General features: G+C 46.9%; 1 protein-coding gene across 1 annotated transcript; it reads left to right on the forward strand.

The window, feature by feature from the left end:
* The first annotated feature begins 540 nt into the window (after positions 1-540).
* On the forward strand, positions 541-27,028 carry SDHB (succinate dehydrogenase complex iron sulfur subunit B). Its single transcript, XM_020972718.2, has 8 exons — positions 541-659; positions 9,692-9,819; positions 13,180-13,265; positions 18,441-18,577; positions 19,818-19,934; positions 21,797-21,898; positions 24,055-24,177; positions 26,826-27,028. Exons 1-8 carry the CDS (start codon positions 567-569, stop codon positions 26,901-26,903), a joined length of 864 nt encoding a protein of 287 aa, XP_020828377.1. The 5' UTR covers positions 541-566; the 3' UTR covers positions 26,904-27,028.

The following is a 27,028-nucleotide window of genomic DNA, read 5'->3' on the forward strand; positions in this document are numbered from 1 at the left end:
AAAGAGAGAAATAGGAAAGAGACAGAGATGAGAGAGAAATGAGAGAAGAGAGAAAGAAAGAGATGAGACAGAGATGAGAGAGAGAGAAAAAGAGAGAGAGGAAGGGAAGGGGATAGGAAGAGGAGAGGGGAGGAGGAGACAAAGAGCAGGAAGGGAGAAGAGAGAGAAAAGAGAGAGATGACGGGTGGGCAGGACAGGAGGATTTACAGAGAAAAAGGACTTTGGAGGGTGATAAAGGCGTTAAACTGAAGGGCGAGCCAGGTGGGAAGCTTGGCCCCGCCCCTCAGGTCGCCTGAGTTCACGCCCCGCCCCCCGGGCTTTGGTCACGCCCCTAAGTCTGGGGCCCTCACACCCCTCGAAAGCTTTGGAGTTTGCGCCTGCGCTTTGCTTGGCTTTCATTTCCCACCTCTTGTTCAATTTCTACTTTCCTTCCTCCACGGAAGTTCCCGCCCCCTCGGTGTCTGCTAGAGCGCCACCCCTTCCGTCTCGGGCGCCGCGGTGGCCGACGGGACGTTGGAGGGAAGGGAGGTGTCCCGCACGCCCCAGAGCAGGGCGGGGCGAGCGTGATGTCACGGGCCAAGATGGCGGCGGCGGTCGGAGTCTCCTTGAAGCGCAGTCTTGTCCCGGGGGTCGCTCTGCTTCCCGGGTTTCGGGTACAGGTGAGGCCCGGCCTATCGGAGCGGCGCGGACGAGGAGGGCTGGAAGCAGCCGAGGATCATAGAACGACAGAGCTGGGAGGAGCACGGGGAATCCGTGGGGCAGCGCCCTCCCCTTACACGCGGGGAAACTGAGGCTTGGGGGGCTGCGGAGACACGCAGGATCAAGGCCCAGCTGGCGGGAGACCGGAGGGCGTCGAGAGGGAGCGTGGAACGAGGAAGGGCAGGACGTAGAACGTGGAGTGTCCGCGCTGGGAGGGGCCTAGAACCGAGAATAGAAGAACCCACGAGACCTAGAACAAAGAGCTGAGAGGGATCTAGAATCGAGCGTGTTAGCACCGAGAAGGGCCTCAGAATGTCAGAGCTGGGAGGGGTCTTAGAACCCAGGATGTCAGAGCTGGGAGGACCCTTGGAATCCAGGATGTCAGAGCTGGGAGGACCCTTGGAACCCAGGATTTCAGAGCTGGGAGGACCCTTGGAACCCAGAATGTCGGAGCTGGGAGGGCCCTTAGAACCCAGGATGTCAGAGCTGGGAGGGCCCTTAGAACCCAGAATGTCTGAGCTGGGAGGGCCCTTAGAACCCAGGATGTCAGAGCGGGGGGGGGGGCCATAGAACATAGGATGTTAGGGCTCGGAGGGATCTCAGAACCCAGAATGTCTGAGCTGGGAGGGCCCTTAGAACATATGTCAGGACTTGGGGTGACCTAGAACATACAATATCAGAGCTGGTTGTGTTTGAGGTCATCTAGTATAACCTCTTCATTTTGCAAATAAATAAAGTGAACCCAACAAGGAAAGGTGGTTCGCCCAAGGTCATACAGCTAGTTAAACTGTCGGGACCACGCTGAATCTCATGCTTTTTCCACTGTCTTTCTCTCTTCCTCCACTTCCCTTTTGTAAACTTGGGCTGGTCATGAACCTTCCCGTGCATCTCAGAATCTTAGATCTGGAAGGAAATTCAAAGGTCAGTTCCCTGGATCTGTACTTCAGTCTCTCATGGGATCCGTCACTTGGTTCAGGTGCTGGGTATAGTCTCACCTAAGAATGAGCATTAAATTAGCTATCAATAATTAACTTCCTGCTCCCTCAAAGAAATTATTTACTCATTTTCTTTGTGGTTGCTGAGCAAACAAAGGTGTTGTGTACCTTATTGTTAGGTTGAATTGACTTGATGTCAGTAGCCATGAGAATGAGCTCAAACCCTTTTTTCCCTGAGGACGAACTAATTAATTTTGGCTTTGTTGCAATCTCAGTATGACTGTGACCTTAGAATCTCCTAGAAACAAGTAAAATGTGTTCGGTGGGTAGGGTTGAGTTTTACTGCTCAGAAATGTTCTCAGAAGAATCTCTTCAGTGCTAAGAATGAGGATTTGGTGGCGTCCTCATTGCCTACCTTATCGATGACAACTAGGTGGCTCAGTGCACCAGGCCTGGAGTCAGGAAGACCTGAGTTCAAATTTGGCCTCTGACACTTACTTGCTGTGTGACCCTGGGCAAGTCACTTAACTTCCATTTGCCTTAATCTACTGGAGAAGGAAATGGAAAATCATTCGTGTCTTTGCCTAGAAAACCCCTAACAGGGTCAGGAAGGATCAGACTGGACTGAAACAACAACATTATTATTGAGAATAGTAGGATTGGCTCCCATTTCCACAGCACTTTGTGAATTGCCAGGTGCTTTTGTCATTGTTTTCTGTAAACAACAACCCTGTGATGTAGGTAGTGCTTCAGTTATCTCCATTTTACTACCTGTATGAGCTTGAGGAGGTCGCTTAGCTTCCTTGGGTCTCAGTTTCCTCAACTGTACAATGAAAAGTTTGGACCATATGATCATTAAGATTCTTTCTAGCTCTATAACTGTGTTACCTGTGATCTAGAAAGGAGATACTAGCACTGGAATGTGAGAGTCTGTGGAACCCTGGAGAGCAGCTTCCTTTCCTGGGTACCAGTGGCCTCCCACCCCACAGGGACTTTCCAATACGCCGTACTGATTGCTGTATTCTCTGAGCTTAGATAGTATTTGTATGGCACAAGTTAGCACTTTGTGATATTCAGTTTTAGGCATCTGAACTCCACCACCGAGGCTCCAGTTGACCTCGCACAGTGGCCAAAATGACCTTCCTAAGAACATAACCGTGTCACGTGCTCACGGGCTTTCAATGGCTCCCTGTTGCCTCAGGAATAAAATCTATCCACCCCTGAGCCTAGCATATATGCCCTAGTCTCCACCTTTCCTTCTCAACCTTATTTCCCATTACCCTCTGCACACACTGTACATGCCAGCCAAACTGCATTACTAATTGATGTTCCTTGAAGTGGGCATTTCATGTCCCGTTCCCATACATTTGAGGTCGTCCCCATTGCCTAGAAGTTCTCCTTCATCCATACCTGTCTTTACCTCAAGGTTCAGTTCAGGTGCTTTCTCCTCCATGTTGCCTTCTCAGACCCTGCCTCTTCTCCTCCGTACTCAGCCACATGCACCAGCTCAGAGGATTCTCTTCAGATTTTCCAGGAGTTTTGTTTGGATCTCTTGTTTGCCCCATTAAACTCTGTATTTTACTCATCTGTGTATGTGTACGTCCTTCTCCCAGCCCTCAGCAGGACATACGTTCCTGGGGTGCGGGAACTGTCTTTTATGTGTTCTCACAGGCATAGCAGAGCACTGTGTACACAGTAGACCCCTAATGTATGCTGGCTTCGGGCATCTCAAACTTGAGTCTCCAAATAGTCCCCTTCCAGTCTTCCTCTGTCACCAGCTCTTCTCCGTTTTCTTCCCAGATGAATAAATCATTCAGATTTAGATAGGAGAAGGAGGTAAGAGCTATAAAAAAGAGGTTTGCATTCCAGACCAATTATTGATCTTTTCTCTAAAATTAAATGATAAATTCCTTGAGAGCAGGAATTTTATTTTACAAGGCTATCTTGCCAACTGACTTTTGGTAAATACTCAGCAAATATTTGTCGATTATTCTTATAGAAGAGCCAGTTTGAGGAAGCAGAAAGGTTTTCTTAGTGGAGGCTGGCAGAGTTCAGAATTAAGCTAGACTTTCCATCTCACTGACAGGGCCCTTTCCCCCTTTTTTCCCCACTCTCCAGCCCTCAAAACAAATTAGTGTTTTGTCCTTCTCCAAATTCTCAGTTTTTCTAGACTCTTCTGGCTGAACTTCTTCGTCCTTGAGGAACATCGTTCAATCTTTAGCACAGCTTGGAACTCACTGTCTTCCTTACTTCCCCAGATCCAGTATCTAATTATTTTATGCCTCTCTTCTCTTGTTTTTCAGATGGCAAATTCCTGTGTATCTTGTGAGCACTAACTGAACAATAGCCTTGTCTAGTGCAAAGAGTGCTGGTCCTAGAATTGGGAGACCTGAATTTGTCTCCGTGCTGGGATACCTATCTCTTTGACCTTGGGTCAGAGTCAGTGATCTTCCCTGGTTCTTCATTTCTTCTCCTGTAAATGGGGCCTGGCCTCTGAGATCCCTTTAACACTAGATCTGTGATGCCGTGCCTCGTGGTCTGCAGGGCCCCATGCAGCACAAATCAGTGACCCTGAAACCTCCATCTTCGGGCTCTCAAGGATGATGGAGGGTGTTGCCCATCTTGAGGCAGACACCTCAAGGGTGGCTTTTTGTCCAGTTCATTTCAACACTAATTAAGCCCCTAGGATGTGTCCAGCGCTAGGGATACACCAACGAAGCAACAGAAGGGTCTTCCTTCCTGCCAGAGGAACACCGGAGGGGAACTAGCATGCACAGAGCCACTTCAGGAGAGGGGAGTGCGGTTTGCCAGGGTTGATGGGTTCTTTGGTTGCTTGGTTAGTTTTTACTTACGTTGTCAAAGAAAGACTTGGGCAGCCTAGAGAAAGGCATCGTCGTTCTGCGTTGCCCAGCTTTTGGGGTGCTATTCATTTGATTGGTACCATTTCTGAGGAGACCCTCTTGGTTTTTCTACTAAAAATGTTATTTGGTAGATGAGGTTTGAGAGGACAGACCCAGGGAGAAGTCACAGACATATTTAAATGCAAGAAACTCCCTACTGGTGGTGGAGCTCCCCAAAATAGAGGGGCCATCTTCCAGGGAAGTACCAGCACCATAGGTGTTCAAGCAGAGGCCAGATATGTTGGTTGAAGGAATTCCCATAATCAGCACAAAATGGGGGTGGCCAAGGCCCCTGCGAGTACTGGTGTCTGTGATTCTAAGGTAATAGGCCCACCTGTTTCCATGTGAGATAGATGAGTGACCCACCTGGAATGCACTATGAATGTGACCCCAAATAAAATTAGACTGGCTCAAACTTGTCTAGTGCTTGAATGTTTTCAGAATGTAGACGGTAACCTTGTGGGCCGGGTTTGCCATTTTACAAATGGTGGAACAAGTTGAGAGAGGCAAACTGGAGTGTGAGAGCTGGGAACTTGGCCAACACTCTCAGGAGTCAGGCCCGGTCATGGCATTGCCTTTGTGTTCCCTGAACAGCCTCGCGTTGCTCAGGTCAGACCACACGCCGTGCTGCCATGGTGCACGTGCAAGCGGCTGCTTGAGGAAGCGAGGAGGTAGCCGCAGGAACATTGGTCCTGGACTGGATCCATGCTAAATGATGGTGGGTAAACTCCCTCAGCTCTCAGCCTCGGTTTCGTCATCTGCAGCCCTCCCCCCTTAAGGTTTCCTGGCTTCTTTGAAGATTTGGCTCAAACCCCACCTCTGCAGAAGGCCTTTCTGGTCCACAACATCTTCCCAGAGGCTAATAATACCTTCCCCTCTGAGATCACCTTCTGCTTAACGCTGTGTAGATCTTGTATGGACGTCATTGTTTGCGTGTTGTCTCCCCCGGCAAAATGTGACCTCCTTAAGGGGAAGGACTATGTTTTTGCTTTCCTTTGGGCCCTCAGCATTTAGCACAGTACCTGGCACATAGTAAGTGCTTGATAAATGTTCATTAACAGATGGACTGAAATGTGCCCAAGGAGGGAGAGGGACTTTCCAGGATCACCCAGTGAGCCAGTGGTAGACCTGGAACAAGGGGTCTTTTCTGCTAACTCTTAGCCCCTTGTCCTTTCCATGACAACAGAAGTGACTGGATTTTTATTTTTTTTATATGTGTGTGTGTGTGTGTGTGTGTGTGTGTGTATACACCTTGAAATTGATTGGTTTTTTTGTTTAGTATTTTCTTCTCCCCCAATCACATGTAATAACAATTGTTAACATTCATTTTTAAAACTTTGAGTTCCAAATTCTCTCTTCCTCCCACCCCTCCCATTGAGAAGGCAAGCAATTCAACACAGGTTATACATGTGTAGTCATGTAAAACATTTCCATGTTAGTCATGTTGTGAAAGAAAACAGATGAAAAAACCTCAAGAAAAATTTAAAAAGTGAAAAAGAATGCTTTAATCTGTATTCAGACACTATCATTTCTTTCTCTGGGGGTAGATTTTTCATAAGTCCTTCAGAGTTGTCTCAGATCACTGTATTGCTGAGAATAGCTAAGTCATTCACAGCTGATCATCTTACAATATTGCTGTTACTTTGTACACAGTACATTTCACTTTGCATCAACTGATGTAACTCTTTCCAGGTTTTTCTGAGAGCATCCTGCTCATCATTTCTTATGGTACAATAATATTCCATCACAGTCATATACCACAGTTTGTTCAGCCATTCCCCAATTAATGGACATCCCCTCAATTTCCAATTCTTTGCCATTAGAAAAGAGCTGCTGTAAATATTTTTGTACATATAGGTCCTTTTCCTTTTTGTTTTTTTATCTGTTTTTGGATACAGATCTAGTAACGATATTGCTAGATCAAAGGGTGTGCATGATTTTTAGCCCTTTGGGCATAGTTCCAAATTGCACTACAGAATGGTTGAATCAGTTCACAACTCCACCAACAGTGCGTTATTGCCTCATTTTTCCCACATCTCCTCCAGTATTTCTCATTTTCTTTTTCTGTCCTGTTAGTCAACCTAATAGGTGTGAGGTAGTACCTCAGAATTGTTTTAATTTACATTTCTTCAATCAGTAGTGAGAGTATTTTTTCATATAGTTATAGATAACTTTAATTACTTCACCGGAAAACCCTTCATATCTTTTGATCATTTGGGAATGGCTTGTAAATTTGAGTCAGTTTTCTGTATATTTGAGAAATGAGGCCTTTATCAGAGAAACTTGCTTCAAAATTTCTTTTCACAGTTACTGTTGCTAACTGTATTTCTCTCCATCCTATTTACCCCTCTGTTTATTCTGTTCTCTCTCTCTCCTTTCACCCTGTTCCTCCTCAAAAATGTTTTGCTTCTGACTTCTTCCTCTGCCAATCTGCGCTCCCTTCTATCAACCCCCCCTTCTTTTATCCCTTTCCCTTTCTACTTTAGTGTAGGGTAAGATAGATTTCTAAACCCACTGGAGTATGTATGTTTCTTTGAGCCAGTTCTGATGAGGGTAGGGTTCACTCACTCCCTCTCACCTCCCTCCTCTTCCCCTCCACTGTAAAAGCTTTTTCTTGCCTCTTTTATGCGAGATAATTTGCCTCCTTCTACCTTTCTCTTTCTCCCAATGCATTCCTCTCTCACCTCTTAATCTTATTTTTTTAGGTATCCCTTCATATTCAGCTCACACCAGTGCCCTCTGTCTATACATATATGCTTATATGTACTCCTTCTGACTGCCCTAATAATGAGAAGGTTCTTATGAATTACAAGTACTTTTTTCCTATGTAAGAATGTAAACAGTTTAACCTCATTAAGTGCTTTATGATTTCTCTTTCCTGTTTACTTTTTTATGCTTCTCTTGAGTCTTATATTTGAAAGTCAAATTTTCTATTCAACTCTGGTCTTTTCATCAAGAATACTTGCAAGTCCTCTATTTCATTGAATATCCATTTTTGCCCTGAAGAATTATACTCAGTTTTGCTGGGTAGGTGATTCTTGGTTGTAATTCTAGTTCCTTTGTCTTCCTGAATATCATATGCCAAGCCCTTTGATCCTTTTATGTAGGAGCTGCCAAATTTTGTGGTATCCTGACTGTGCTTTCACAATACTTGAATTGTTTCTTTCTGCCTGCTTGCAATATTTTCTCTTTGACCCGAGAGCTCTGAAATATTCCTGGGAGTTTTCATTTTTGGATCTCTTGCAGGAGGTGATCAGTGGACTCTTTCCATTTCTATTTTACCCTCTAGTTCTAGAATATCAGGGTAATTTCCCTTGATAATTTCTTGAAAGATATCTAGGCTCTTTTTTTTGATGAGGACTTTCAGGTAATCCAATAATTTGTTTAAGTTATTTCTCTTGGATCTGTTTTCCAGGTTAGTTATTTTTCCAGTGAGATATTTCACATTGTCTTCTGTTTTTTCATTCTTTTGGTTTTGTTTGATTTTTTTCTTGATTTCTCATAAAGTCTTTAGCTTCCATTTGCTCCATTCTAATTTTTTTTTTGGGGGGGGGAGCTAGGCAGTGGGGTTAAGTGACTTGCCCAGAGTCACACAGCTAGTAAGTGTCAAGTGGTTGGTCCGAGGCCGGATTTGAACTCAGTTCCTCTTGACTCCAGGGCTGGTGCTGTATCCACTGCACCACCTAGCTGCTCCTCCATTTTAATTTTAAAGGAATTATTTTCTTCAGTGAGCTTTTGTACTTCCTTTTCCATTTGACCAGCTCTGCTTTTCAATGCATTCTTCTCATTGTTTTTGTTTATATGTGTATATACACACACACACACACACACACACACACACACACACACACACACACACACCCACCCATTTGGCCTAGTTTGTTTTTTAAGGTGTTACTTTCTTCGGTGTTTTTTTGTGTCCCCTTTACCAAATTGTTGGCTCTTTTTTCATGATTTTCTTGCATCACTCTCATTTCTCTTCGCAATTTTTCCTCTACTTTTCTTACTTGCTTTTCAAAATCCTTTTTGAGCTCTTCCATGGCCTGAGACCAATTCATATTTTTCTTGGAGGCTTTGGATGTAGGAGCTTTGACTTTGTGTTTTGATCTTCCTTGTCACCATGGTAACTTTCTGTGGTCAGATTTTTTTTCTGTTGTTCATTTTCCCAGCCTGTCACTTGACTTTTAATTCTTTGTTAACGTACGGCGCTTCTCCTTAGGCGTGTGCTGTCCCAAGCTTCAGCGGTTTTGTGTAGCTGTTTTTAGAGATACTTCTGGTGACCTTTAAGTTTTCAGTTCTTCCAAGTTGGTATGATCTAAGGAGAGGTGTTTACTCCTTTACTGGTCTATGCTCTGGTCTGTGAGGGACCACAGGCATTCTTTTCTGTCCTGGAACTATGAGGAGGGTCCCTTCTCTCCTGCAGCTTGCAAGCTGTGGTGTGCTGGTGCTCCTTCTTGCTCTGGGACTGCTACTCAGATCTGAGTATAGGCAAAGTAACAGAGTCCTGCCCCCAATTCCAGCAAAGAGACCCCTGTAATCTTTTTCTGGTCAGGTATTCGACCCCCTTACCGTATGTGGGCCGACAGCTCCGGAAGCAGCTGCTGCCACTGCAGATTCAGTAACTCCCAAGGCCCACTGCCAGTTTTGCTGGGGCCTGGTCTGTGCCGGTGTGCTCCCCTCTCACCCAGGTGTGACAGACCTTTCCTGCCAACCTTCTAGTTGTCTTTGGCTGGAAAATTGTTACACCCTGTCCTTTTATGGGTTGTGCTGCTCCAGGAATTATCTTATGGCATTATTTAAAGAGGTTTTGGGGAGAGCTTAGGTGACTTGCTGCGTTTTCTCTCCCATCTTGGACCCACGTCCTCCTGGCTTTTTAATGTTTAATCCCAATAGTAGATTTAGAATAATATCTCTTGGGGCAGCTAGGTGGCACAGTGGATAGAGCACTGGCCCTGAAGTCAGGAGGACCTGAGTTCAAATCCAGCCTCAGACCAGACACTTGACACTTAATGGCTGTGTGACCCTGGGCAAGTCACTTAACCCCAATTACCTGAAAATTAAAAAAAAATAATAATAATATCTCTTGAAACAGTTTATCATTACATGTTTGGCAAACTGTTTATTCCTGTTTCTGTGATTTCTTTCCCCTCATTTTAGGCCTGCCGAGGGGCCCAGACAGCAACTGCTGCAGCTCCCCGCCTCAAGAAGTTTGCCATCTACAGATGGGACCCAGACAAGCCTGGAGATAAGCCCCGAATGCAGACTTATGAAATCGATCTGAACAAGTGAGTGGCTGGGGCCGGAACTTGGGGCCAGAACAGGGTTTTGAAGGACAGGCCATGTTCTGGTGATGGGGTTGGTGGTTAATTCAAAATGACAATACCAAATGGGAAAAGTCTACAGAAGCGGCCTCTAAATGAGAGACAACTTTTTGATGAAATTACACTTGTGACAGGAGCCCCTTATCAACGTATTCTTATCAGACTGGTGTGTTTAAGTCTCCAGGGTTCCACTGCGTCCCTAGCCATATACATGCTGATGTAGTGATGATGGACGCCATAGAGCAGCCCAGGTATCTCTGAAATCATAAGATCACAGATGTGGAATTAGGAAGCTCCTCCTGCTGGAGAATGTTCATTCCCTTCAGAGATCATCAGCTCCAGCCCGTACCTGCACAGGAATGCCCTCTCTGGTGTCCCAGACTCTCTCACTCAGTTTCTGCATGAAGACCCGCAATGGGGAGCTTATGAGGAAGGACATTCTGCTTTGGGATAGCTCCATGGGTTAGGAGGCTTGTCCTGAATGGAGCTGAGCTCTGCCTCTGGAGGCCAAGCAGAACGAGTCTGTCCCATCTTCTGCACAACGACCCAAAGACAGTGAGCATGCCCTCTGCAGTTTTCTGTTGTGCAGGCCAAGCCAAACCTCTCCATTTCATTTGACTAATCTACCTACACAACGTACTCTTGAATCCTTTGACTTTCTGACTCTCCTCATCTGGGCAAATGGTATTTTGTTCCCATCCTTCCTAACATGTGGCACCTGCAACTCAGCTGAGCTGTCTGTCGCCTTTCGGACTCACTGAGGCATCCAGTCCACTAATAGCCCTCATAGCTTTTTCATGCATGTTGTGTAGCCACATACCCTGGTACAGATTGTGGAGACACCACTGAAAAGGAAGGTGGTGTTGATGCTACTGGAGTGACATTGGGGTACGCTGTGACTCCATATGCAGTCTTATTCTTTTCAGGCCATTTGGAAATGTTCGTGTTTGACTGTCAGTCATGATTTTTAAAATTTATTTTTAAAAAATCAGTAGAGACATGGTGGCTTGGGACCCGTTTTTGTTTTGGAAGGACATACATTATCCAAGAGGTGAAGAGTGGGGATGAGGAAATGGGGTAGAAAGAATACATGTGTAAGGCAATCGAGGTGTCAGGGTAGACTGAGAGCATTGGGTGAAGATCACCAATGAGAGAAAAAGTCATGATGTTACCATCTGGGTGCACCATGCCAAGGTGGATGAATACAGGAAACAAATCACTTGCTTGTCATGATGCAGGGCCGGGGGGGGGGAGCGGCGCGGAGCGGAGTCGGTAATCTTGGTCTCTGAGGGAGTACTTTCTGCTAAAGCACAGAGCACTTAATCATACTTCCACTGCGTTCATAACCACTGAAGAGTTAGAGCCAGTATGAACAGGCAGATTTCAAAGGGATTAAAGCTATCTATAGTCATATGAAGAATTACTCTAAATCACTATTGATTAGAGAAATGCAAATCAAAACAACCCTGAGGTACCACATCACACCTATCAGATTGGCCAACATGACAAAACAGAAAGACGATAAATGTTGGAGATGTGGGAAAATTGGAACGCGAATGCATTGTTGGAGTTGTGAAATGATCCAGCCATTCTGGAGAGCTATTTGGAGCTATGCCCAAAGGGCTATAACATTGTGTATACCCTTTGACCCAGCATCCTAATTCACAGTAAAGTTTGAATTCAGTCAGAGAGCCACAGTTGAGGACCTAGAGGGCCACATGTGGCTTCAAGGCCGCATTTTCCCCACCCCTGCTTTAGACGCCTCTTCTGTGGTGCTCCAACCAGTTGGATGGTCCAGGTTGGAAACCACGTTCTGAGAGGAATGTTAATAAACTTTCTGCAGAATAGGTCAGTTAATGAATTGCATCTAGAGAAGGACAGCCAAAGTGAAGAGTTGGGAAACCACATCATCTGAGAAACTGGCAGGCAATTTTAGCTCCAGTGGGAGGGACAACTTTACAGTAATTATCGCAGTTCAGTAATGGGATGCACTGCCCAAATTATCAAGCCATCCACCATGGAGTGTGTGCAGGCAGAAGCCAGGAGACCGTTCATCAGGTTTGTGGGGCGGGGGCTCCTGCAGTGGCTGGGAGGGGAGATTTAATGACCTCGGGAATTCTTTCCAACTTGTGAAAGTGATTGATTCAGTGAAGATGCTGAACGGAGTAAGCAGATCCAGGAAAGCAGTATAATAGTAACAGCAACAACTAACATTTATATAGCACCTGCCCTGTGCCAGGCATTATACTAAGTAAGCACTTTACAGTTAACTCATCTGATCCTCATAACTTTGGGAGGAAGGTGCTACTATTATGTCCATTTTACAGATGAGGAAACTGAGGCTGAGAGAGAATAAGTGACATGCCCAGAGTAACATAATGTCTGAGGCAAGATTTGAACTCAGATCTTCCTGGCTGTGGGCCGGTGTTCTCTCCATGGGCCACCCCAGCTGTCCAATATACACAACGATTATATTAGTATAAATAAAAAGAACTCAAATCTGAATGTGGAGTGATTTGGGTGACCAATCTTTTCCTGCAGGAGGGAAGAGGGAGGAGGAGAAGGAAGAGTAACTGGAGGAGGAATGTTTCTACCTTGTTAGGCACTGTGTTGGCCGTTTTTCTTTGTTACAAGGAAGTGTTTGTTGAGGGAAGGACAGTTGGCCAATATCCAGAGGTAATTGATGTAAAAACCAAAGGTATCAGCAAAACTGTATTTTTACTTGCTTAAGTTTGGTGTGAATTAGATGATCTCTAAGATCTTTTCTAGTTCAAAGTTCCATGTTCCTTAAATTTTTAGTGGCCACCTCCTGGAAATGGGATCTGAAATTTAAAATAGTTCTAGCTTTAAAGAAGGGGGGGGGGGGCGTTTATTGCAGTAAACATCATCTTTACTAAAATAAATAATTTCATTGTATATCCCACTTAGTGTACCTTTTTGGAAATAAAATTAAAGCAGCTGCTTTATAAATAACTTTTTGTCAAAAGCTATTTTAGTGAATTTATTGTCTCGGTTTTTATTCTTTAAAATAATAATGATAATTTAAGTAATCTGATTCTTTCACATTCTGTTTCCTGTAAATGTATCTGGTATATTCAATATAGAATTGTGCTTAATATATATATGATATTGTACCCTCCATATCCTAATATTAGTTCCAGTGGAAATGAGGGAGAAAAAATAAATCTCTCCTCAACAAATATTTACCCAGAAAACAAATTACATGTTACAGTTTGTCTTTATGGCCAAGTAGGAAGCAAGGTGGAACAGGATAGCTAAACTTTCTGAAAGATAAGTGTTCCCTTTTTTTTTCTCCCTTAACAGATGTGGCCCGATGGTGTTGGATGCCTTAATCAAGATTAAAAATGAGATGGACCCCACACTGACCTTCCGAAGATCATGTCGAGAAGGTATATGTTTCTTCCGCTTTGAGTGAGGGGGTGGCTTTCATATTTTGGTTCTCAAACCAAAGCCGGCCAGGATGGGGCTGATGGGAGTTTGTGAGGGGAAGTCTCCTCTCCCTTGGGCTCTCTCTCTCCTGGTGATGGTACTCAGAATCACAGGTCACTTTGATTCAAGAGTGCAAGCTTGGAAATGATCAGAGGCTTGCTAAAGCTGCAGAGACAGGACAGACATCTGGATCGGTCCTTTGGTTTATTCTGATCTTCAAGGAAACGTTTGTCCTGTAAATGTTTTTCTGTATTCAGTCAGATACTTTTAAGTAACTTCTCCCCTGGACGATTCTTCAGAAACACAAGAATAAGTTTAGGCCCGTTTGACAAAAAACAACAACAATAAAGTCCAGGCAGAAAAGTGAAGGCCTTTGCCTAATGAGAAACAGATTTGTCATGGCCAGAAGCCAGTGAGTGTTTTTTTTTTGGGGGGGGGGTTCATGAATTCTTTTTTTAATACTTTGATAACAATTTTTTTTAAATTTTTTTTAATATAAATTTATTTATTTTTAGTTTTCAACATTCCCTTCCACAAGTTTTTGAGTTCCAAATTTTCACCCATCTCCCCCCTCCCCCACCCAAGATGTCATGCATTCTGAATATCCCTTCCACTACTCTGTCCTCTCTTCTGTCTCTCTCCCCTTCTCTTATCTCCTTCCCCTTCTATTTTCCTGTAGGGCAGGATAGACTTCTGTACCCCATTTCCTATATTTATTTCTCAGTAGCATGTGAAAACATTTTTTTTAAATATATGTTTTTAAAACTTTAGGTTTCAAATTTTTTCTCTTCCTCCTCCCTCCCCACCCACCCTCATTGAAAAGGCAAGCAACTCAATATAAGTTGTACATGTGCAGTTATGCAAAACACGTCCATAGTAGACATGTTGTGAAAAACTAACTCTATTTCCCTTAATCCTATCCTGCCCTCCCATTTATTCTATTCTTTCTTTTGACCCTGTCTCTCCTCAGAAGTATTTACTTCTGATTAACCCCTTTCCCAATCTGCCCTCCTCTCTATCATCCCCTGCTCTCTTGTCCCCTTTCCCCCCTATTTTCCTGTAGGGTAAGACAGATTTCCATACCCAATTGAATGTGTATGTTATTCCCTCCTTAAGCCAAATCCTATGAGAATAAGATTCACTCATTCCCTCTCACCTTCCCCTGTTTCCCCTTCCACTGTAAGAGACTTTTCTGTTGTTTTTTTTTTTGTGAGATAATTTACCCCATTCTACCTCTCCCTTTCTTCTTCTCCAAATCTAATCCTCTCTCATCCCTTAATTTTATTCTCCAGATATGACCCCTTAATCTTCAACTCACCCTGTGCCCTCTATCTATCTATCTACATATACATACATATAATTTTTTTCCTCCAACTACCCTGATACTGACAAAGGTCTCATGAGTTATAAATATCATCTTTCCATGCAGGAATGTAAACAGTTCAATCTTAATAAGTCTCTTATGATTTCTCTTTCCTGTTTACCTCTTCATGTTCCACTTGAGTCCTGTATTTGAAAGTCAAATTTTCTATTCAGCTCTGGTCTTTTCATCAAGAATGCTTGAAAGTCCTCTATTTCACTGAATGACCATTTTTTCCCCTGAAGGATTATACTCAGTTTTGCTGGGTAGGTGATTCTTGGTTGTAATCCTATCTCCTTTGCCCTCTGGAATATTATATTCCATGCCCTGCGGTCCTTTAATGTAGAAGCTGCTAAATCTTGTGTTATCCTGATTGTGTTCCACAGTACTTGAACTGTTTCCTTCTGGCAGCTTGTAATATTTTCTCCTTGACCTGGGAACTCTGGAATTTGGCTACAATATTCCTAGGAGTTTTCCTTTGGGGATCTCTTTCAGGAGGAGATCTGTGGATTCTTTCAATTTCTATTTTGCCCTCTGGTTCTAATATATCAGGGCAGTTTTCCTTGATAATTTCTTGAAAGATGATGTCTAGGCTCTTTTTTGATCATGGCTTTCAGATAGTCCAATAATTTTTAAATTCTCTCTCCTGGATCTATTTTCCAGGTCAGTTGTTTTTCCAATGAGATATTTCACATTGTTTTCTAATTTTTCATTCTTTTGGATTTGTTCTACTGTGTCATGATTTCTCATAAAGTCACTATCTTCCAATTGCTCTATTCTAATTTTTAAGGAAGTATTTTCTTCAGTAAGCTTTTGGACTTCCTTTTCCATCTGGCCAATTTTGCTTTTTAGGGCATTTTTCTCCTCATTGGCTTTTTGGACCTCTTTTGCCATTTGGGTTAGGCTATTTTTTAAGGTGTTATTTTCTTCAGTATTTTTTTGGGTCTCCTTTAGCATCACTCTCAGTTTTTCCTCTACTTCTCTAACTTGCTTCTCAAAATCATTTTTGAGCTCTTCCATGGCCTGGGACCAATTCATATTTTTCTTGGAGGCTTTGGATGTAGGGGCTTTGACTTTGTTGTCTTCTTCTGGTTGTATATTTTGGTCTTCTTTTTCACCAAAGTAAGATAATATAGTCTGACTCTTTTTGCGCTGCTTGCTCATGATCCCGGCCAATTACTTGAGTTTTAAACTCTTTGTTAAGGTACGAATCTGCTTCCAATGTGGAGAATGTACTGTCCCAAGCTTCGGGGGTTTGTACAGCTGTTTTCAGAGATACTTGTAGGGACCTGTAAATTTTCAGTTCTTCCAAGGTGGTATGATAAGGGGCAAGGTGTTTACTCCTTTCCTGGCCTGCGACTACAAGTACTCCTTTCTGTCCTGTAACTGTGAGAGGGGCTCCTCTCCACAACCACTACAAGCTCCACCAAGCCAGCACTCCTCCTCACCCCAGCACCGCTGCCCAGAACTGTGGCCCAGATCCAAACACGGGCAAAGCAAGAGATTCCTGCCTCAGCACTGGCAAAGAGATCCCTGCAATCCCTCTCTGATCAGCCACTGGATTCCCCCTCAGTCTGTGGGCCGGAAGCTCGGGAAGCAGCTGCCCCCCACAGGGCCACGCTCTTGGGGAATGGAGCTGAAACCCCGCCTTCCTTTCTCAGGCACCGACAGAAACAGACTTTTCCCACTGACCTTCTAATTTGTCTTTGGCATTGGTGGATTGAGGAGTCTGGAAACCTCCACAGCTGCCCAAGATTCAGTCCTCTGAGGCCTGCTCCAGGTTTGCTGCAGCCTGCGCGCCCACACTGCGGCCTGTGCACCCACGCCGTGCTGCGCTGCGCTCCCAGCCCGGCACAATGCACCTTTCTGATCGATCATCCAGGTTGTCTTGGGCTGGAAATTTGTTTCACTCTGTCTTTTTGTGGGTTCTGCTGCTTCAGAATTTGTTTAGACCCATTTTTTATGAGTATTTGGAGGGGTTTGGAGGAGAGCTCAAGCAAGTCACTGCTTTCACTCTGCCATCTTCGCCAGTGAGTTATAATTATGAGCTGATTTTGTGAGCCTAATCACTGGAAAGCTCCTTCCAAGGGTATCATAGTGAAAAGAAGGAATTCTGAAACTAGCTGCAACAGTATCAGAGGCAGCACTGAGAGGAGGCAAACCCCAGACCAGTGTGGTGCCCCTTGTCTGAATGAAGGCTGCACCCTCCTTCCCTGCTAATCTTGGTAAACTCCTAAAGTGGAGGGTTGGGGGGAGACAGGATGGGACCCACAGTCAGACACAGACCTTTGAGTGAAAATGATGGCCTTTTTTCAGGGAAAGTACTGTGCAGGAGGGTTGAAATACATGTGTTGGTCAGCAAGTATCTAGGGCAAAACAGAGTAGTAAAAAAACAGGTTTTAGGCTGGAGGAATAAGGATCTGAGTGCCAGTTCTGCTACTTAGCACCTGTGTGGCCTTGGGCTAATGTCCTGCCCTGGTGGAGATCTTAGCAGGAGGATTATGTGCAGTCCTTGGTTCTGCTTTAAGAAGGGTATTGATAAATGCGAGAGCTTTCAGAGGACAGGGCCACGAGGATGGGGAGGATCGATCTGTGGGATCACATCTCATAAGAATCATGTGAAGAAACTGGGGGTGCTTAGTGTGAAAGGAGAGAAGACCAAGAGACTAAGAGGGAGTGGCCTGGAGCTAGCTATCGACAGGGATTTGGGCTGTCCTTGGGACTGGACCCATTCTGTTTGGAATGAGGTATGAACCAGGCGTGGGGGTAGGAATTGAGGGAAATGGGCTGCCTCTGGAAGGGAGGAGCTCATCCTTGGGGGTTTGCGAGCCAAGGCTGGAGGGTCATAGCAGGGATTCTTTAAAAATGCTTTGTCGATATGTGTCAGTATTTTTCAGTAGAACAAGTGCCCAGACACACCTGTGTTGCAGAGGAGCATCTTGTGGAGCTCTGAGCCTGCCTATATCAGCTGAACGAATCCCTGTGGGTAGCATATTGACTTAGAAAACATCTGCGCTGCATTTTTTATTGTATTTTTTAAATTGATTAATTTATTTTTACTTTGTCAAACATTTCCCAATTCAATTTTAATCTCTTTCCTTCCTTGCTGCACAAGCTTCATACCTGTGACCTCCGTTGGCTCTGAAGGAAGTGCCTTCCAGGTCTGAGATTGCCAAAGATAATTGACTTTGCCTCTCTAGCCTCTAGTTTCTCATCTGAGGAATGAGGGGTTTAGACCAGGTGGCTCCTGCGCTCCCTCTGTAATGTCGTGCGCGTCTTTCAGCTTGGATATGCTCTAAGGCTCTTTCTTCCCAGCCATGACATCCTGCATCTCCAGTTCTGTGATTAGCATCCTGTAATGATGTGGGTGTCTTATCTGTACCTACTGCATTGTAAGAATGAACCTGGTCTTATCCAGACTTCCAAACACAGCTCTTTGCACACCACAGGCACTTAATAATTGTTGTTGTAGTGAGTTAGCCACTGGACAGATTGCTTCTTAATGCTTTTAGTTCCTCATTCCTCCTTTGAAAGCCAGACAGTGACCAGCAGATATCAGCTGTCTGGTAAATGAGCCCCCAACCGCTGCAGCGCGTGGTGTCTCACAAGTAAAGGACGGCTGCGGCTGATTCTGCCTTGAAGCCTTCGAGTGGCTAACCAAGGCAGCCCTCATTGGTGGTGTCAGGGTGGCAGCACAAGGAAGGAGGGTGGCAGGTGAGAAATGAGGAGACTGGCCTCCCACTGGGAGTGAGCAGATGGGCTCTGTCTCTCGCAGGCATCTGTGGTTCCTGTGCAATGAACATTAATGGGGGCAACACGCTGGCCTGCACCAGAAGAATCGACTCCAACCTCAGCAAAGTCTCTAAAATCTACCCTCTCCCCCACATGTATGTGGTGAAGGATCTCGTCCCGGTAAGTTCCCATCGCTCTCATGTTTGAGATCGGACAGGTAAGGGCACTCTTCAGATTCCTCTGTTCTCTTTGGACAGTGGGTTCCCACAGGAGTCCCTGCTTCCAGTCTCTCCAGCCCATCCTCCACGTAACTGCTCAGTCGTCTGCCCAAGAATTGTTAGCGGTTTCCTGTGGCCTCTGAAATGAAGCGCAGTCATCCCTTAGCCTGGCATTTCAAAGCCCTCCATCATCTGGCTCCAGCCCCCTCCTCAGACTTACTTTATATCACTCTTCTTCATGCGCTCTGCATGTCAGCCCAGCTAGCCCCCTACCTGTTCTCCAGATCTGCATCCCATCCCCCCCTGCCTGTCTGCTTACGATGCTCTGGCCCCCTGCCTGGCATGAGCATCTTCCTCCCTTCTGCCTCTCCATTCCCAACCCAGACACTGTCTGCTCAGATCCTTCCCTCCCTCTTTTTTCTGTTTATCTTTGCACTTGTGTGACCTGCTGTTAGAATATAAACCCCTTGAGGGCAGAACCTACTTCATTTTTGCTTCTGTGACCCCAGCACCTAGAACCATGCTTTGTACCCAGCAGAGACTTAATAAATGAGTTGCACTGGTTTTCTCCACTCAAAGGAAACTCCTAAGAGAGGGACAGAAATGCTGGGACCTAAGAGAATGTTGCCTAGAGGGAGAAAATAAGCCAGCAAACCCAGAAGACCCTCGGCCTGCTTGGGTGGTAGAGGGACCGCAGACCTTCCACTTGGAGAGACAGCGCTTCTGGAAATAACTGGTCCTGACCCCAGAGAAACGAGGCGGCTCCTAGGTTTGACGCCTGCCAGCAGATGGCAGGGAGAGCAAGGGAGCAAGAGGCTGGAGTCAGAGAAGGGCCCAGGAAACCTGACAGGATGGTCTTGGTGCTGTTAGGTGGCACTGTAGGGCATGGAGCACAGGCTTAGAGTCAGAAAGATCTGAGTTCAAATCCAATCTCAGACACACTGTAGCTGTGTGACCCTGGGCAAGTCACTTCTTTGCTATCTGCCTCAGTTTCCTCATCTGTCAGATGAGGGTAATAAGGGCATCTATCTCCCAGGGTTGTGACGATCAAGCGAGTTAATATTTGTAAAGAACTTAACATGGTTCCTGGCATATAGTAGCTGCTTAATAAATGCTTGTTCCCTTCCCCCTACTCCCTACCCAAATTCCTCTGAGATAGGACCGTGGGATTTAATTCACTTATTTCTTGCTCTCTTTCTCAGGATCTGAATAACTTCTATGCTCAGTACAAATCCATTCAGCCTTACTTAAAGAAAAAGGATGAGTCCCAGGGTGGCAAGGAGCAATATCTTCAGTCCATAGAAGATCGCGAGAAGCTGGTATTACTTCCTGTGCTTAGTGCTTTGGTTTGGGGGCGGGTTAGGATCCTTTGTCAGTGCGGTGGTTTTGAAGTGAGGCCAGGAGACGCGTGGTTGCTTTTCAGGATGCTGTCGGCAGACCTAGAACACGGGACAAATGCCCTGAGACCCTCCAGAGGCAGAGACTCAGAACCAGACTTTGGTCCTCCAGCCTTTTCTTGTTCTAGAGAGGGCTACCATCCCAGGATGACCAGAGAGTCTCAGGCCAGAGGCCAGGCTGTGACTCAGGGAGATGCTTGGAGGCCATTCCATGTGCTAGGCGTGGCTGAAGCCAGGTCACCCAGTTCTCTGGTGTCTCACTTTCTTGGCATTGCCTGGGACCCAGGTGCAAGTAGGCACATCCTCTTTCATAAAGCCGGTCCTGACCACAGAGCCCAGAGTCTGGCCTCAGCTGTCCACCTGGTCAGACGGGCCCTCTAGTGGGATTCCTGGCTGCTGTCAGTCAGCAGTACTGCATTTACCCAGCATCCCTGCCAGTCATAGAAGTGATTTTCCAAAGAACTAAAGCTCAGCTGTTTAAATAGCAAGGCCCTTTTTATTTTATTTTGATCATTTCCAACGGAAATCTTTCTGAAATATACCCTACACATTCCTGCCTTAACCAGAGTGTACTGAACAGTGTTTAAAGGTTGTCATTCTGACTGTGCACTCCCCCCATGCTGACAAGCTCTCCTTGGTCACCGGAGCTACCATTGTAGCCCCTGTCCTCAGTTAACGTAGGCTGAAAAATAATCCCGCTAACCCAAGGGGTTAGAATCATGTCTAAATTGAATCAGGTTCTAAGAGATGGTCTGTGGGTGTCTTCCAGGAAATGAGGCGTGAGTGTGTTAGTGCACCAGCTAGCTGACAGCTGCCTCAGTGGGTGAGAGGCCTTTTTCACTTCCTGGTTCTCAGGGTACAGGGCAGGGCTCTAGATGGTAGAGGTTCCTGGAAATCTTAGTTCTGAGTGAAGGAAGTAGTAAAGGGTGCTCGTCCTTCCTTAGATATTCCTGGGGGCCAAGAGCCTAGGATTCTAGTCCTAACTCCACACAAGTAGGTCTGGGAAACAGCTCCATTCCTCTGAGGTGTTCTAGGATGGTACATAGAAGGTTAGAGCAGAGCTGTCAGAGGCCTTAGAGGTCGTCTGGCCTGGTCCAGTCCTCTCATTCCACAGCTGGGTGGCGCCACAGCTCACAGAGTGCCGGACCTGGAGTCGGGAAGACTCCTCTCTGAGCTCAAATCACGCCTCAGACATTCACTAGCTGTATGACCCTGAGTGAGTCACTTCACCCTGTTTGCCTCAGTTTCCTCATCTGTCAAATGAGCTGCAGAAAGAAATGGCAAACCACTCCAGTATCTTTGCCAAGAAAACCTCAGATGGTCACAGAAAGTCAGACACTACTAAACAACAGAAAAGATCCTGTAGAGAAAGCAAGGCCCCGAGAAAGGAAGTCACTTTGTCCAGAGGGACAGGGCAGGCACTTGAAGCGGGTCCTTGTGATTCCCCATCGTCCTCCCCCTGCGCCCATGGGCCCCGAGGGGCTCTTTGTGTTTATAACGTATGTGAGAGGGGCCGGATGCCTTGGATTCAGGGTGAGCTGAGTTCAGGTCCTTCTCCCCCATATCACTGGTGACCTGGGCAAGGCTCCTGACATCTCACTGCTGTGAACGGCTCTTCGAGACTGGATGGTAGAGAAGGCGCCAGCCCGCATCAGTAAGGGGAGTTTCCTCATCTGGGAATTCCCTGCCTAGACCAGGTCTGGCCCCATCCCCGTCTCTGTCCCTTAAAACAAAGTCCCTGTCGACATTCTGCTCCAGCCCTGCCGCATCTTCTCTCTCCTCAGGACGGGCTCTATGAGTGCATCCTCTGCGCCTGCTGCAGCACCAGCTGCCCCAGTTACTGGTGGAATGGAGACAAATACTTGGGCCCCGCAGTCCTCATGCAGGTAAGGCGGGGCCCTCGGGGACCCCGTGGTCCAGAGACCCAAGGGAATGGTCAGTCGGTGTGGGCAGAGTAGCCGATGAAGAGGCCTTGGTGCCCAGGCCGCTCTGTTCCTCTGGGCATATTGTTGACCACTGGGTCCGTCTGTGTGTTTGGTCCCCCGCCCCACCCCTGCCCCTTCGCTAGCTTCATGGAAGCTTTATGTTCTGTTCATGAAGTTAATTAAGGACGGTGGCTGAGTTACCACTGGATCTCCTCCCCGGTAGAGAACATGAGGGGGAAAAGGAGGAGAGAGAGAGAGAGAGAGAGAAAACCATTGCACGGACAGAGGAATTAACTTTACTTTCTTTACAACCGTGCTGAGCACCATGCACATCTGAAGTGCTCGCTTTGGCGCTGAGAATGCAGAGACGGAAGCAAGCCCTGCTCCCCGCTCTGGGGCTCAGGAGCCAATAGGAGCGGGGGTGGGCTGGCCTGAACCACAGTGAAGTGTAACCCAGGGGAGGGATGGGGCAACAAAGCAGAAGGGCTGCGGACAGAGGGCCCCAGGAAGGCCTGGAGAGGACATACTCTGATGGGAGAAGACGTGATCGCCTCTGTCCTCTCTTCCACGAGGGCGCTCAGATCCCTCATCTGCAGTGTGGTGGTCTTCCCCAGTGCACATTTCTGCTCGCAGTGTGCTCACCGCTGGGTTCAGCTGCACACACAGGTGTTCTACAGCAGGCTTCCTTGTGCAGTTGGCTGGATGCCAGCCTGCTTTGCTGGCTCTGGCTTCTGTTTGTGACAGTTTTCCTGACCCCTCCCCCAGGGCCTGGCTGAGACAAGCCAGAGAGAGCAGGATACCCCCATGGGAGAGGTGACCTCCAGGGCTGAGTGAGGGTTTTGGTTTGAAGACAGGAAATCCAGGCAGGCTTGTGGTAGGGGCTACTCAAAACAGAATCAGATTTGGGTAGGGTTGGGTTTTGGTTTTTAACCTTACACCATATGGAGAATTCACCACGGAGAGGACTCGGGGCTTTATTGTTTCTGTGCAAACAGCTGGTATGGCTAGTTTGCTGTCAAGATTTTTCACGGGCTCCATGATGCTCAAAAAGCAAATGTTTTTTCTTAACAAAAACAGAAGTAACTTGATGGTCACCCTAGCCCCAAGCCTGAAAGTGGTCCCCCAAAAGGTCACATATCTGAAGATGTCTTTCACTAGGGCTCTGGCCAGACAGTCTAAGCTGATGGGAAGTTAAAAAGATCTCACTTCCTTGTCATATTCAGAACAGTCCAGCAGGCCTGACAATTGCTGAGTCTGTCCCAGGTGTCAGCCTCCTGCCAGGCCTGTTGTAGGCGGGACATGCTGGTTGGTCGTCTCAGGATGTAGACTTTTCTTTGGATCTGCCAAAGAAAAGTTCACATCTTCCCCTGTGCCTGGCATGAACTCTCTTCCTTTCCTTTAAGACCCAGCTCAGCTGCCCCCTCCTCCCAGAAGCCTCCCTGGCCACCACCAGTCCCTCCTCAGCCCAGGACAAAACTGATTTCTCCCTCCCTCCTAGCATGATTTTTCTGCTCATCCTTCTCTATCTTGAAACTATAAGCCCTTTGAGAGCATGTGACATGCCTCCCTTGGTAAACCTCAAAGTGTTGTACAAAGTACACATAGTTATTAACGTGGAGATTAAATTGTTACCTACGGGCCCCCTACTGGCACAGAACAGTGGTTAATAAATATCTATTGAAATGAATCAAGAATTTCTATCAAGCATGCCTGATCTGGGCCAGACCTGCCGTAATTGGAGGGAGAAGAAGTAGAGAAACATCTCTATTCCAGAGTGACACTCGGGACGGACAGAGGTCATGGCTGCAGTATCGATGGGAGGTCAAAGGAGGGCTGAGCTCATGGGGCACCGCCTTGGAGCCTGGGAGGGCTTCTCAGAGAACTCGACCTCAGAACCTTTTCACCTTCCCCGTTAGACTGTAAAGTCCTTGGAAGCTGGGGCTGTCTTTTTCTTACTCATAGCCCCAGCACATATATAAACATGGATTGGATTGGATCGGGTGGGTAGGCCAGCAGACAAGAGCACGTTCCCAGTAAAGATATCCTTTCAGGCTGATGCCCCAGACAGCAGCTTCCTTCCTCCTTCTGGCTGTGACCTGTGGGCTCTCTTTTTCTAGGCCTATCGCTGGATGATTGACTCCAGGGACGACTTCACAGAGGAGCGGCTGGCCCAGCTACAGGACCCGTTCTCTTTGTACCGGTGTCACACCATCATGAACTGTACCAGGACCTGCCCTAAGGTATTCGGTGTTCAGAGCCATCAGAATTGTCTGGCCTTTCTTTGTCCCATGGGGGAGTGGGCTACCTGTTGAAGCATTTGATTAATTCAGCTGTGGGCCCACGGTGCAGTGAGTGACGGTGAGACTGCATGTCTGGGTTGGAAAGGACACTCAGCGTCCAGAAATGGGGTCTTCCTTCCCTTTGCCTCGCCCAAACTCAGCCAGGCATCTTTGCAGTCTCTGGATAAGTAGTCAGGACTGTGTGGCTTTACCCGAAGTCAGGTCAAGTCAATAGGCATTAAGTGCTTGCTGACCTGAACGCTGGAGATACAAATACAAGCAGAGGAATGACAGTCCCTGCCCTCAGAGAGCTTACATTCTAGCAGGGAAAGACGGCCCACAAGAGGGTGCCGAGGGGTGGGCTGGTACAGAGTCCTCAGTGCAGCCTGGATGGGAACAAGACAGGAGAGAGAGAACAGTAAAACCACAACCTGAAAACGAAATGCACGTGCTCATTTCCTGGAAAGAGCTGCCAAAATTATTCTGTATCCATATGGGAGAGGGAAGCTGGGGTTGGGGGTGGGGGAGTGTTTGTTTGTAAGGACCTGAGGTTTCATCAGCGTGGGAAAATCCCTCCACACATACAGTCAGCGGCTCCTCTGTAACTTAGTCTCACTCACACCTCCAGCGTGTGAGGCGGGGCCTAAGCCGGCTCTCCCAGACCCCACAGCCAGCCTTCTCCACCTGTACCACTGCTGTTGTCAGGGATGGACTCTAGGTTACCCATTGGAGTGCAGGAGCAAGGAGCGCCTGGACACGGCTTCCAGAGAATCATGGAAAGCTGGAGCTGGGAAGGGGCTGAGTCGGCCTTGGCATCCTGCTGTGTGTGTGTCCCCATGGCACCATGTCACTTCTCTGGACCTCGGAGTCCTATCCGTGTGATGAAGGGGCTGTTCTAGATTATTTCAGAAGGCCCTTCCAGCCCCAGATCTGTGATCCTAGTCCAGCTGCCTTAATTTACAGAGCAGGGAACTGAGGTCCCTTGAAGGCTGAGGAATCATCAGAGGTCACACTGAATGTCTGTGGCCAAGCCAGAACTAGAAGCCTGGTCTCCAGCTCACGTCCAGTGCTCCTTTCCTTATGGGGGTTTGATTTATGCCCAGTCAGCATGATTACAGGTCACGTTTTTGGTTTGGTTTAAATGTAACTCGCTGTCCCTTCCTCTTGTACATATAAGAGGCAAGTGAGCTGAGAGAGTCTATGCATGCCATCTTCTCAAAAGAGGTCCCAGTTTCTGGTTTGAAACACTTGAGATTCATGGGTCGGGCTTTTAAAAAGGAATTTCAGAGAGGGAGTAGTCCCCAGCCAGGAAGACCTGGGTTCAAGTCCCGCCTCTTACATAGACTGGCTTTGTGACCTGGGCAGATTTCTGAACCTCTCAGGGCCCACAGGAAGTTCTGTAAGATCATAAACTGCAGAGAAGGTGCCCATCAGCCTTGGAGAAGAGCTCACCCGGCTTTCCCTGTGCTGGTGGAATCAGAGGTTCAGACAAGCTAACAAAAAGGAATTTCCCAGTGTGTGCCAGACCTATGTGGGGTTAAAGATGTGGGGATAAAACCAGCCCCTGCCCTTGAGGAGCTTCCGTTTGCCAGTGGATGGGTAGGAGCAGGAAGTGACACAGAGCTTTTCTTCTGGGCCTTGTCACCAGCCCCCCAGGTTTTAGATTTTGCTCTGAATTCATCTTTGAGGCACTGAGCGCTTTCTTTTTGGGGTGACTAAGCTCTGATGATTTCCTTGCCTGGAATTACCAGACATGGACCAGACATGGATAGGCTTCTTCTTCTCCCCGGTTCCCACTTCAGAAACCTGGGCTTGCCTTGCCGGATGTCGTAACAGAAGGCCAGCTAATGCCAGCACCGGTTAGCCAGTCTGGCCAGCAGTTGTCTTGTGACGATAATCGGCCCCCACTTATCAGGGGCCTCCGATGTTCTTGAGGAGTGTCTGGCAGCTGGCTTCTGCCAGTGTCGGTCCTGCGAGGGCGTGCGCTTCCAGGATTTCACATTAGCCAGCTCTTTCTGTTTATCTCTTGGCATCTCTTCAGTCCAAACTTGGATTTTAACCATTGCACTTTGATTCAGTTCTGTGCAACAAACCTGCTGTGTGCCAGACCCAACCTCCATGGTAGGGAAACCAGAGGCAGAATGACCGGGGTCCCTGCCTCACAGTCTTCTGGGGGTGGGGAGCACCACACAAAGCCTGCACCAAGGCTAGCACCTGAGGCCATGCAGAGTGGGGGGCGCTCAGCAGGGAGGGGCTCAGGGAAGGTCCCCCCCAGGCTAGGCCTGCGCTGCTCCTCCCAGGGTTCTAGATTCTCTTGGGCAGTGCCTGAAAACCTTGTGCTGGGCTGGGTCTGTATCCACGCTAAGTCAGGCCGGATGGCAGAGCACACCTCATGTGCGCCCCACGTGGACCTAGTGGAGCACCTGGTGAAATCAGTGACGTGGCCCTGTTGCCCATAAGTTTACTTGGCAGAGTTGATGTGTACATTTTATACCACTATTGTTGCAGCAGAGGTGGCTGAAGAAATTGGCCAGGGGTCCCGAGTTCTTGAGTCAGTGTTGATGGGATCTCTTCATGTTCTGTTTCTGTTCCCCCCCTTCCCCCACCAGGGACTGAATCCAGGGAAAGCAATAGCTGAAATCAAGAAGATGATGGCAACCTACAAAGAGAAGAAAGTGAGCGCTTAGCTGTCTGCAGCCCCCACAGGGCTGAGCCTAATTTATGTCTGATTTGACCTGTTTTTCCATGAATATTGCATGTCCAATGACAACTTCAAGAGGTAAATAAAGAACATACTACTTTATTAACAAAA

Source organism: Phascolarctos cinereus, unplaced genomic scaffold (assembly GCF_003287225.1).
Source record: "Phascolarctos cinereus isolate Bilbo 61053 unplaced genomic scaffold, phaCin_HiC Scaffold_726;HRSCAF=1367, whole genome shotgun sequence".
Lineage (NCBI taxonomy): Eukaryota > Metazoa > Chordata > Mammalia > Diprotodontia > Phascolarctidae > Phascolarctos > Phascolarctos cinereus.